This window comes from Caloenas nicobarica, chromosome 22 (assembly GCF_036013445.1).
Source record: "Caloenas nicobarica isolate bCalNic1 chromosome 22, bCalNic1.hap1, whole genome shotgun sequence".
Lineage (NCBI taxonomy): Eukaryota > Metazoa > Chordata > Aves > Columbiformes > Columbidae > Caloenas > Caloenas nicobarica.
The window spans coordinates 2,870,407-2,883,391 of record NC_088266.1 but is presented as its reverse complement, the minus strand read 5'-3'; the positions used below and the strand labels follow the sequence as shown (position 1 = coordinate 2,883,391).

Here is a 12,985-nt window from a genome sequence, read left to right as displayed (position 1 = left end):
AATGCTGCTTTTTCACGCGTGGTTGGGGAAAAAAAACCACCCTGAGTGTCGTCTCCAACAGAATTGGAGTCCTCAGTGGTGTTTAGCATTAAGACTGGGTGTGAGAAGGACCTGCAAAAATGCAAGTCCCAATTGCTGCTGGGCTGGCAGCCAGGGAGGGGTGACACTGGCCATGGCATCAATTCCAGCGGGGTTTGCCAAAACCCAGCTGCACCCCCTGTGCCGCCACTTAGGGACCGCGCTCTCAATTTTGTAATTATTTTATGTATATTGCACAGAAAGGTTGTTTAGTTGCATCCTAGATACGCAGGGAATTATGCAGAGCTTCCCTGTCTCTGCAGCCTGCGACCCCATGCATGGCTGCGGCTGTTAATTGCTCGTTAGTAATGCCCTACCAAAGAAGGGGGCAGGAGCCGGCAGGTCGATCCCTGCGGTTCAGCCTGGAAACCACGGGACTGTCTGGCTACGAGGCCACGACACGTGGCCACCAGCAGCCCCGGTGAGGGCCATGCCCGGAACGGCTCTGCCCGGGGAGCGGGTGGTTAACGGGGATGTTTCTCGGGGGCAGCAGCCTGATAAAAAGCACTTCCCAGGCTCTTTGTGAACATAAGCCCGGCTTTGTGGCGATGTTGGCTTTGCCCTGGGGAACAGAGCGATGAGACGAAGTGGTTGTGGTTCCTCAAACGGTGCTGGGAACTGCTCGTTTGAGGAAAGGCTTTGCTTGTCTGTACGAGCTGGTTTCATAATGCAGAACCCTCGTGAGCTGGGGTTTAAGCTAGAAATAGGGTCCTCTAGACATGAGGAAGGAATTGTTGGCCCTGAGGGTGGTGAGAGCCTGGCCCAGGTTGGCCAGAGAGGTGGTGGAGGAACCATCCCTGGAGACATCCCAGGCCAGGCTGGACGGGGCTCTGAGCAACCTGAGCTGGTGCAGATGTCCCTGCTCATGGGCTGGATGAGCTGGGAAGGTCCCTCCAACCCAAACCCTTCTGTGATTCTAGGAGGTGTGGAAAAACATATTTTTATATATTACATGATGGATGGTAGGAAATGCAGGAAGGACCTGCTGCAGGAGCAGCCTGCGGGGTGCAGGGACCCCCGGAATCGGGCAGGATGGAGCCCGTCCCCTTCACACCTGGGTGCACAAATAGCACGGGAAAAGGAACAAATTTTGCTGGGTTGCTGCTGTAGCACATCCCTTTCCTGACTAAACTCGTTGCTGGAAGCTCAGACCCTTCTGGAGAAGGGGAACCAAAATGAGCCGGTGCCGTTCCCCCCGACTTTCTGAGAACTTTTAGATCATACTGAAAGAAACTATATATCTGGAGAAGGGATGGGGGAGAGCGTCTCACGGTCAGGATCAGCCGGGCCAAGCTTGTGCCATGCGAAGGGCTTCCAGGAGAGCAAATTCCTCCTTGGGGGGTTGGTAAGAGCCCAGAGCACCGCGGGGAGAGATGAGCGGCTGGAAGCGCTTGCAAAGGGCAAGGAGAAGAGGGGGGAGGCTGCCTGCACCCCGGGTTTCGGGGTCTCCCTGCCCCTCTCCGCACTCCCGGTTCGCGGCGGCCGTTCCCGCTGCGGGGGCCGGACCGGGAGCGCTGCCCGGGGCCGCCCCATGGCCGGGGCCGGGCCCTGCAAGCGCCGCCCCGGGAGGGCCGGGCAGGGCGCACCGGAGCGGCCCGGGCTGCGAACGACCCGCAGCCGCCGGCGGGAGGTACGGGGGGAACCCCTGCCCCGGGAAGGGGTCGGGGAGCCCGGGCGGGGACGGGACCGAGAGGGGGTCGGAGCCGCGACTGGGGCGGGCTAAGCTCGGTCCCGGGGCCGGGGATGGACTGAGTCGGGTTTAAACTCAGGGCGAGGTGCAGGATCGGGTCAGGCTGAATCCCGGGGTAGGACCGCGTCAGGCTCGGTCCCGGGACAGGACCAGGCTGGACTCAGACCCGGGCGGGGGGGCAGGACCCGGCTGGGTTTTACCCCAGCACCGGGGCACCCTGTTGGGGCTGGGACCTTCCTAGTGTGGGGTCATTTGAGTCACCACCCCTGGAGGGGTTGAAGAGACGTGTAGATGGGGCTCTTGGGGACATGGTTTAGTGCCAGAGTTAGGTTGTGGTCGGACTCGATAATTTTCCAATTTCCATAATTTTCTCTTCCAACCCAAATGATGCTGTGATTCCATACGGTGGTCTGTGAGCGTGGCCCATGGGGCTGGGGAAGGTGGAACCAGCAACAGCAGCCTCGGGAGGCGGGGGGGGCACGAGACAGACCCCACACCAAACCCACCCGTGTCTTTGCGGCCGGTCCTTGCGGGTGACAGCGTGGCCAGGGACTCATGTACCACGAGCCCATTGCTTGAAGACGTCAGTCCCCGGCAGGGTGCGAGGGACGGCGCGTGCACGAGTGTTTGGAAAGCAAACAAAGAGAAGGAAACCTGTGCAGGGCAGGTCCGTGCCGGGCGGTTTATGAACCGAACACCGGTCAGTGAGGTTTCAGTTCTTCCTGTCGTGCCATTTCTGCCAGTTAAAGAGCGGCTTGGAGCTTCGAAGGGCTCCAGCGAATCTGCAGATGTCTTCTGAGCCTTTCTTTAGAATGAAAAGAAGCGGGTGGGCAGTTCCAGTGGATGTTTTGCAGCAGATGCGGTTAGTCACCCTCAGCGTGCACCGGGTCGGCACACACCCTCCTGCACTGTATTTGGGATATGGCTTGCGATAGTCACAATTAATTTAGGAAGCTTCTTTCTCTGCCTGCCGCGATGATTAATTCCTTCATTGTCTTGATGGGCTAGAGAAGAACCGCTGTGTATCCTTGGGTTTGGAAGGCAAGGCCGGGTCGGGATCGCTGTCAGGGGGGTGTTTTGTGGGGGGAGGGAGCCTGCCAGCCTCGCTCCATCTGTGCTAAGCCTCTTTCACAGCCCTGTGACTCTTAATTGCTGGGGGATGGTTTTGATGACTTTATTGCTGACAGCTTTGCCTAGGTTGTTTTTCTCCTCTAAGCCAGCTCTGTGTGTTTGTGTGTGTATCAGGTGCAACCCCAGTGTGAGTTTTCCCTATATTGACTTAAAACCAGGTCATTTCAGGAGAGACAGCACACCCAGTGCTGGTGTGATGGAAGCAGATGGTGGTGCCGAGCTGCTGCGGAGGCTGCACGTGAGAGAACCCCATATTGAGGGTCTCCCGTGGGCTGCTGAAGCTCCCCGGGTCTGGGGGAGCAGCACCTGCTGCCAGCGCGTGTCTCAAAGTGCTTGTCTGCAAAGGCATTGGCGTTTGCTTTTTGGAGGTGATGTGCTGGGGGTGTCTCTAAGCCTGGCATAGTTGGCTTTGTGGGAAGTGTGGCCGTGTGAGCAGAAATCAGCAGTTCTGCGAGCGCATCCCGTGTGAGGCGGGCTGCCCTTGGCTTTGCGTGGTGAGAGGTGAAGCTGCACCAGGTGTGGTCCCGGCTTTCGGCTGCTGGTGGGATTGGAGGCTGCTTAAAGCTCCTCTGGTACAGACCTCGGTGGGATGCAGCAGCATCGCATCCCTCTAGGATGTAGCCGAGCATCCCGCAGCCATCCGAGGCCCTGGACGTCTCGGTGTGATGGCCAGAAAGGGAAACATCCCAGGTGACAACGAGGAACGCGGGGGTGTGGGGCTGGTGAAACCCAGCCCTCAACCCAAATGACTCGGAAGTATGCGAGAGATGCCTTTGATTTTGTCTGCGGGTAATGACACGGGTGGGGAGATCCTGGGGCAGGGAAGTGCCTGGGGAAGGAGGGACATTTGGGCCTCGGTGCCCTGCAGGGAGCTGAGCCGCGGCGACGCTCGGCGCTGCCATAAAGCGCTGCCCACAGCCACGCTCCCGCAAGATCCTGCGAGGCCAGGCTGGCTGTCCGTCCGTCCGTCCTCCCTGCCAGAGCCTGGGAGGAAGAATCCATCCAGCAGCCCAGGTACGTGTCCGCCTCCCGAATGCATTTCTTGTTCCCAGTGTGTTTCTTAGGCAGAAACTGGTGTTGGGGCTCTGCCAAAGCAGCTGAAGAATCTGGAGAGGTAGTGTGTAGCGACATAATCCCCCGGAAAACCTCCATCCCTATCAAAATACCTGTCCCCAACTGACTAAACACTGTTGCTTTGTGCCCGGCCGGCTCCATCCCCCCCGCCTCCATCTCCCGTCTCTCCCTCTCTGCCCTGTTGGCTCCTCTCTGCCATCTTCAGTAGGTTTTATTGGTGATTTTTCCTCGTTTGGGAAGCGTGGGGAGAGGCGATGCTGCGTCGGGGCGCAGCGAGATGAAGGATGTCGCTGAAAATCCCGGCTGAGGATGAGGAAGGCGGCACTGGCGAGGCCGAAGGCAGCGGGGCATCCCGGGGTTGCAGCCTGGGGGCTTCTCCAGTGGGAACAGGAGCTGCTTAAAGCACTCTGGGAGGGCTGGGAAGCGCTCTGAGGCAGCGGGAATGCCGGATTCAGCTTCGAAAGACATCGGAAGGGCAGACGGATAATGTCTTAATGTCTACAAATGCTGAAAGGCTCCGAAGGGGAGTGTGTTATCTGGCAGGGAGACGGGGCAAGGTCAGAGACCGAAAACCCTGGGAAGGCTGCTGGGAGGAATGGTGTTATCTCGGGCAGGAAACAGCAGACCAGGAAAATTAAAAAAAAAAATAATAATTACAAAGGTGCAAAGTGGCGTCCAAAGGAAAGCAGGAAGGAGACAAAGGCACAATGCTGGGATTTTCCCAGGCAGTTCAACTGCCTTTTCTAGCCCAAAGAGATGCCCCAAATCCCCAGCCTCTGGTTTAGCAGAGCCCGGCCTTGAGGTGCTAGGCTGGTACTAACTACGTGTGCAAGCCGAGCACGGGAAAATCCGGGGGACACCGGTCGCGAAGTGGGCTGGGACACGGCGAGGGCGTCACCAGCCTCCTCGTGCCACCACAGTCTTGGTGGCCGCGGCAGCGTTATCCCCAGGAATAAACAGCAACATCCTTAAATATATTTAAAGGGACCTTTATACATATTTAAAAGGTCTCTTGGTCCATTACTGGTTTGCAGCAAGCTCTGCTCTGACAGCCATAATGAAATTATGGGGAGAAAAAGAGTCTGGAAGTCAGCTTCTCAGACCTCGGTGGCAAAGTTCAAGCTAATTAATGGCTGCATAGTGATAATTACGGCTCAGGGGGTCCGGTTCCTGCGGCTTGTGTGATCTGTGCCAGTTCTTAAACTGGTGGCGACTTGTTCACCCGCCCGTGTCCGGAGTTGGGAAGGATGGAGATGCAGAGGTGGTGGTGGCCGATGCCTTCAGCTGGAGAAGGACCGTTGTGCAAATGGGGGCGTTTTGCGAAACCCGTCGCTGTTATTCTGCAGCCGTCAGCGTGGCTGCGGTGGCTGTGGCGACCGGCCGGGCAGATTGCAGCATCCCAAGCCCGGGAGTGGGCTGGGCAGCGTTTGCTTTCCCGTGACGCCCTTGTTTTGCAGGAAACCGGAGCACCGGGAGGGCTCTGGGCGCCGGGGTGGGCTGGTGCCAAAGCAGAGGGAGGTCCTCGTGCAAAGCTTCCAGAAAGAGCTTTCTGCAAGAGCGTGATTTGAGGAGGGGTTGTTAAAAATAAAATTTTTAAAAAAAAAAAAAAAAAGGTGAAATAACTCTGTAGGGAATGCCAAGAGCAATGGATGTGGGCGCGTTCCTGCGCGCTCTTGGCAGGAAGCATCAAAACAACAAAATGTGGAAAAGCCCTGAGAGTCTGCACGGGGCTGTCCCACCGGGTCGCTGTGTTCCCTGGTGAGATGCTCTAAAATGGGCCGAGTGTGAGTCCAAACGAACAGGAATTGGCCAAATGGGCAGCAACGCTGCTCTTCCCAGCATCCCTGCATCCCCTGGGATGCGTCTGGCCAGAAACATCCCTGCTGCTGGGGCAGGTGTAACACGGGCAGCAAGAAGGGCCAAAAAGAGGAGAAAACATTGCCTGAAATACTACCTGTTGAGCAGAGGAAATATTACCTGTTGGTTTTCTGACTCCACGCAGGGTTTTGTGTTGCTGGTGGGTCGAGTCCTTGTGTGACAAGGGCTCTGTGCGAGATTACTGCTGCTGCGGGAGCGAGCTTGTGAGGATGCGCTGCATTCGCCAATTAGCAGGCACGCGATTAATGAGAAGCTGTCTGTGCATAAGGGTGAAGGTGGAGCTGGCTGCCTTGCATGCTGGCGCTGCTGATGTGGGGCTTGAGGCTGGGCAGAGAGGTGAAGCCCAGCGTTACCCCATCTCTGACCAACTCGGGGTGCACCAACTTTGGGCCAAACCCCCTGGGATTTCCAGCTCCACCTTCAGAAGGTGCAAAGTTCCCTGTAAGCGCTTTGCAGAACCACCACCAGCCCTGGGAGCAGCTTGGGAAGAGGGTGAGTTGTGGCTCAGCTCATCTGATGCAAACTAATATGCGGTGGGCTCCAGGCTCTTGGGATGTACGCAGAATATTTTTTTTCACCCTCCAAAAAATCCAGAAAATTAGTCTGTTGGTTTGTGACCGGTGCTGGAGTTGCACACTGGTTTTTAGCGGCGGGTTCCAAGGCGATGTGTTGCTCCATGGTGACGCGCTGTGAGCTGCGCATCGTGTTCTGACTCCTCCTGGGAAGCGAGGAAGCCCGTGAGCTCATCCCGTGCCCTGCGCCCGCATCGGGGTTTGACCCATTCCCTGAAACGCAGACTCATCTCTCGTGACCCCATGACAAAGCTGTTGCTGCCGGAGCATGAGCGGGAGGTGATGTCACCAGAGAGGGAAAGATCCAAAGGTTGCGGAGGGCAGAGGAGCGCGGGTGCCGCCGTGGGCAGCCATGGGTGTCGTGTCGTGCTTCCTCGTGAGTCACCCTGGCGGGGCTGGCGTTTCACGGGGACGTGGAGCATGATCTGGGGCTGATACCCTCGGGGGGATCTGTGTGCCCATGGCGGGACCGCTGTGACAGAGGGCTGGCGTCTCCCGCAGAGAGGAAGATGCTATCTGCTGCCGTCCTGCCTGGGTACCCGTGCCAAAAGCCTTTGGGGTGCGTCCGGGCGCGTTGGCGTGCCGTGCTCGAGAACGGGCTTATCTGTCAGAATTAACAGTCGGAAACGTCCCAAGAGAAGACACAAAGCGTCCCTTGGCGCTGACAGCCTGCGGGGAGCTGGGGAGAGGTGCGGGGAGCTTTGTTTGAGCGTGGAGCGGGTGCAAAGCCCTGGGTTTGCAGCTGCGTTGGTGGAGTTTAATGATTCGGAGATCCGGGTGTAAATCATTGCCAGGGCAGCGCTGGGTCGTGGGTGTGCGTGGGATGGCGACGAGGTGGGGTCTGGCTGCAGGGAGACCCCGTGCTGAGGGTGGAGGGAAGGGGACGGGAGGCTGGAGCACTTGGCCACCCCTTGGCCACCTGATGGAGGGGCGAGGTTGCCCATGGGAGCCATGGCACTGGGCAAGAAGAGGATGGTGATGAGTGAAGAAGGGTTGGGAGCTCAAGGCTTTGCGCAGGCAGAGAGCGCTCTGGAACAGTTTTGATAAACAAATTGGGGGAAATCACGGAGAAAAAAAACCCTGGAGGATCGTTAAACCAGTGCAACCATAGAGCAAGGAATTTCTCTGTTGCTGGATCGAGGACAATGTCACCGTGTGTGTGCTTCACCCCGTCTGCCTGGGGTGGCTGCAGAGGTGCCACCTCAGAGATGTGGCACCAGCCACACTGTGGTATTTGGGGTGACTTGGTGGTTGTTTCTGGGCTTCCCTAAACCCCCAATTTGCAGCACCCTTTGGCTGTGTCCATCTCAGGGATGCTGGACCCGAGACAGTGCCTCCTTTCTCTGGGTATTGACGTCAGGACACAGGGTTATTGCTAAAGCAGCGATAGGAGGGTGCTCTGGAAAGCCGAAAGAAGAGCTAATTCAATGGAGAGACGACTTGGATGTCAGGTCTCCTGCTTTAATCTGATTTGTCTGGGCTGCAGGGCAGCGCACCGAGGGATCTGCCTGAAACTTGCAGGCATGGAGGCAGTGAGGAAGCTGAAATCCAGGGGTGAGGTGCCCAAGGGAAGCCAGAAAGATCAGGAATAGACCACGGAGGGTTAGACGCATCAGGTAAATGTTACCAGCCCCGCGTGTTTTCTGTGCCCACCTTGTGTGCAGCACGATTTCCCCACCCCAAACCCATCGCAGCAGTTCGCAAGTGAAATCTCAGGAGGCCGATGTCCGTTTGTGAAACTCCCTTGGCAAATAGCGTGGGGATGGGAGCTCGTTTGGATAAACAGGTAAGGAAAAATCCCAACAGCAGCCAGGTTTGGAAGACCCAACATGAGAAGCAGGGGCGCATGTAAGTAGGGCCTCGGCGGTCCTTGCCATGAGCGTCATCGGCACGGAGTGACGCGGCAGCGGGTGGGTGGCGGGGGAGGACGTGTGATGCGTGGGGAGCGGTGTGTTGTCCCTGCCTGCACCTCGTGTTCGCTCCGTAACCCCAGACGTAACCCCAGACACGTGCCCGTGTCCTTTCAAACACTGACAAGCCTGATGCGGGGCCGGGGCTGTGTCTGAAGGGGCTGGGCCATCCCTCGGTGACCCTCCGAAGCGGCGAGCAGGCTGCGCCGGGGAGTTTGCTCTGCAGCTTTCTCCTCTCTGGGCTTGTGCGTGTGTCTCTTCCTGCAAGCTGGTCTGTTTTCTGGGAATGCTGGTTTATTCTGGCCCTTGACCCTGCAAACTAGGCTTGAGCGCAAGCTAAACAAGCAAACGTGAAGCTTGGGGCCATCAAGCCGGACAGATGCTGAAGGGTGAGGACGTGTATGGTGACAGCATATCCAAGGGTGACTTCTAGCACAAACAAGCGTTGAGAATCCAGGGCTGGGGAGACAAGGAGAAAACCCTGGCATGTTTGCGCAGCTGCGTGTTGGGTTTGGCACATGCACAAAGCTCTTAGGCTGCTCGGGTGGAGACGGGGGAGCTTTGCTGCAGAGATCCCCATTACTCGCCCATGGTTTGCAGGAAGGGGTTGCACTCGCAGCTGCATCTTCCAAGCCGGGGTCAGGGAGGTGAGCAGCCCGGAGATGTGTTTCCATGCGTTTATTTTTGGCAAGAGAGCACTTCTGGTCCTGGTGACTCAGAAAAGGCAGAATTGAGCTCAGAAAAGTTGGCTGGGAGAGCAGCGGTTTTGCTTTCTCTTCCCCGGGCAGGGAGGCATTGCAGGGCAGGCAGCCAGCGCCGCTCCAGCCCCAGCAGGGAAATGCAGAACTTGTGCGGCCGGAGGGTTGTTTCTGGGTGGTTTCAGGTCAGTTTGCGTTGCCAATGGCTGTTTGTCTAAAGGCAGCCAAGCTCTATAAAGCGTGGAGCATTTTTCCAAGCAGGGAAATCTATTTTGGTGGTGGTTTTTTGGTGCTGTGAAGAGGTCAGTTATCGTGCTCCTAAGGATGGTTAATTTAAGTCCTTAGCAAATGTTAATAATTCGGTTCTTCCCTAAGGTTGGTGGGTATCGAAGCAGAGAAAGTAGCAAAGGGCTGTGATGAGAACAGCCGGGGAGGATCGTAGAATCATAGAATCATTTTGGTTGGAAGAGCCCCTTGAGACCATCGAGTCCAACTATAACCCAGCCCTGGCACTGCCCCATGTCCTGAGAACCTCATGTCCAACCCCTCCAGGGATGGTGACTCCAGCACTGCCCTGGGCAGCCTGTTCCAATGCCCCACAGCCCTTTGGGGAAGAAATTGTTCCCGATATCCAATCCTGCTGCCAATGGTTGTGTTGTGTCTCGACGTGCTCTCCACAGACACGCTGGAATTAGGTTTCCAACATGAGTGGAATAAAACGATGTTATCATGGTGGTTGAAACCGTCGCTGCGTAGCCTTTGCGTCCCGCCGCGTGCTGATTATCACTTTCCATCTCTCCGCAGAGCTCACCGCCTACCAGGGGAGGGGACCGCACGCATGCCGGCGGTCCTGCACCCCCCCGAAACCCAGCCAGGCGATAAGGTGGGGACAGCACGGCCGGCCAGCCCGTGGCGGCAGCGATGGCCCAGTCCCGCACCAACGGCTCGCACTACGCCCTGACGGCCATCGGGCTGGGGATGCTCGTCCTCGGCATCATCATGGCCGTCTGGAACCTCGTCCCCGGCTTCGGCCCCGCCGACAAGCCCCCCAGCCACGCCGGGAACAGCAGCAAGCCCGACCGCGGCACCGGGGGCATTTTGAAGAGCAAGACCTTCTCGGTGGCGTACGTGTTGGTGGGAGCGGGGATACTGCTGCTGCTGCTCTCCATCTGCTTGAATATCCGCGACAAGAAGAGGCAAAGCGAAGACATCGTTCACGTGCAGCACCAAGCGTCTGTAGAGCCCTCGCAGCAGGAGGACAGGTGAGCCTGAATCACAGGGTCATTTTGGTTGGAAAAACCCCTCAGGATCACCGAGTCCACCCGTTCCCCAGCCCTGGCACTGCCCCATGTCCTGAGAACCTCATGTCCATCTGTCCAACCCCTCCAGGGATGGTGACTCCAGCACTGCCCTGGGCAGCCTGTTCCAGTGCCCCACAGCCCTTTCTGTGAATAATTTTTTCATTTTGGGGGGCAAAAATGGGGCAAAATCAAGTGTAGGAATGAAACCAAGAGCTGTTATCCTTCCTCAAGAAGGTCAGGAGCAAGGAGAGCAAGGCCGATAGCAGCGTGTGCTAAAATAAAGGCAAGCACGGCTCGTGGCTCAGGGCACAAATACATAACGGCCATTGGGTAGGAACAACTCCAGCTGTATTTATGGTGCCGTAGGTGACAGGGAGCATTGTTTGTGTGTAAACCGGGGTGTGAATGGAGCCGTGGCCGCTCCTGGCGTTGCCGGCACACGGGCAGCGTGCCGAGAGGGAGCGCTGGACTCGGTGGTTAATGGTTAATGAAGAGCGAGGTCACTGGTGTGAGCTGGGGGAGCAGCAGGAGGTGGAGGGTGTCCTGTTTTACCGGGCGCAGCTGGCCCCGATACGGGTTTTCCCCATGAAATTGTGAAGATAACTTCATAATGCAAAGGGAACACCAGCTATACATGTGCATTAATGGTGATGTGTTGCAGAGCTGGATCTCTTTGCAGAAAAACTCAAGGTGTTAATACATACGCCACCAAAAAGACATCCAAATGGCAAAGACAGAGGGGCGATGTCCCTGTCAAATGTCTTTTGGCTGATTGTCAGGAGGAGAGGAGGGAAATCAGTATTCCGCTGGGGGAAGAAGTCACTGCTGTACAATAGAAAAATGGGGTTTGTGAGCAAAGGAAGTGGACGTAGGTCACAAGGACACAAAAACGTTTGTGAATATAGGTGGGGTTGTGATCTGTTCCGTCAAAAAAAAAGGAACCGCTATATAATGTAGAGGGGTAAATACAGGGTGTTTCAAAAAGATGGACCCGATTTCAAAGCAGTATATTTCACAACAGCAGCATATAGCAACTACGCAAAAATTTACAAAGGGTTTAATGAGTTTCAGGTTTTAGGAACCTTTTTATAAACACTCTGTGTTCCCTCCACCTGCTGTACGGACAACATCGAGACGATAGTTGAGTCCATCCCCAGCGCCTCTCCAAGTGTTTCCTCCCACCGAGGTCACCGCTGCTGTGATCCTTTTGAGGCTGATTCAAATGGGGTCCAACTTTTTTGAAACACCCTGTAAATTTGTTAAAGTTTTGGGCGGATCTTTTTTTTTTTTTAGTTCTCTCCATCCCCGACCCATGATGAAGCTGAAATGATGTGCTGCTGAAAGCCTGAATTTTTTTTTTATTTTATTTTTTTTTTTTTTTTCTCTAGTCAAGAAGAGGATGAAGACGTGTCTTCCCAGTACTACGTCCCCAGCTACGAGGAGGTGATGAATTCGGGCTACTCCGAGCCCAGAGACTCGGACAGGAACCCCCGGCTCAGCGTCTCCCTCCCCTCCTACGAGTCGCTGACGGGGCTGGACGAGAGCACCCAAACACCGGCCGCCGCCGGCACGGAGCCCGGCACGGAACGGCACCCCAGCCGGCACAACTCGCGCCTCAGCAAACGCCTGAAGCCGCTCAAGGTCCGGAGGATCAAGTCGGAGAAGCTGCACCTGAAGGACATCAGGTTGAACCTGGCCGAAGGGAACAGCAGCGTCCCCGTCACGATAGAGCCGCTCACCCCTCCGCCCAAGTACGAGGAGATCCAGGAGAAAGCGCCAGAGAGCCGGCAAATGACTTAAAAAAAAAAAAAAAGAGGAGCATGCGTTGCTGCTGGGGTTTTTTTCGGTTTGTTATTTTAAAGCACACTAAGAGGGGCTCGGTCTGTGGGCACAGAAGCGGTCAGGGCTGCCTGGACGCCGCGGTGGGGAGGACACGATGGACCCGTCGCGCCGCGGCATGGGGACAGGACGAGCTTTTCCCCGGGCTTTTCCCAGGATGGGGTTTTACAGAAGAACGTGGGGAGGTAAACCTGAATGCCAATAGGTCTTGCTGCTCTGAAGTAAATGAAGGCTGGAAGTACCGAGAGTGTAATTTGTGATGATTTACGTAAGGACCACCCGATGTGTTTTCTCACCTCCTCTCCCCCTTGCGCCAGCAAGACTTTTCCGAGCCACCAAACGGATACCAAACAAGGATTTTCCAAGTGGAAAAGGGGCAGCACTCCTCTTTTTTTGGTGCCTTTTCTTTCTGAGTATGGGAAATTGCATTTGCAGAGTAGCTCTGCAGCTTTCCCCGCTCCCGCCCGGGGCTGGGATGGCCCAGGGCCAGCCCCGACTCCTGCCAAGGTCTCCGCTGTGGGAATTGGGATGGAACAAGCCCCGTGTTCCCCAGGGAGAGTTTGGATTTCTTGCCTCGGTTGCTTTCCCTGTTGTGTTTTGTGCTTCCCAGGGGATGGTCTGAGGCAAGCGGAGAAATCCGGGGGTCGGGAGCTGGGTGCACTGAAACAACTGAGCATGCTGTGCGAGCAGACCCGTTCCGAATAAATATTTTGTACCTGGTGTTTGTGTGCGCGCTCGTGTGTGGTTGGCCCTTCCCAAGGTTTGAAAGCCGGTATGAAATCCCTCGGCTGGTTTAGGGTGGATGCTGCTCCAC

At 56.4% G+C, this 12,985-nt stretch overlaps 1 protein-coding gene across 1 annotated transcript; it reads left to right on the top strand.

Moving 5' to 3' along the window:
* Positions 1–1,641: 1,641 nt before the first annotated feature.
* Positions 1,642–12,699, top strand: TMEM51 (transmembrane protein 51). The gene is made up of 3 exons (XM_065650135.1): positions 1,642–1,708; positions 9,836–10,293; positions 11,721–12,699. Exons 2-3 carry the CDS (start codon positions 9,953–9,955, stop codon positions 12,130–12,132), a joined length of 753 nt encoding a protein of 250 aa, XP_065506207.1. The 5' UTR covers positions 1,642–1,708; positions 9,836–9,952; the 3' UTR covers positions 12,133–12,699.
* Positions 12,700–12,985: the final 286 nt, after the last annotated feature.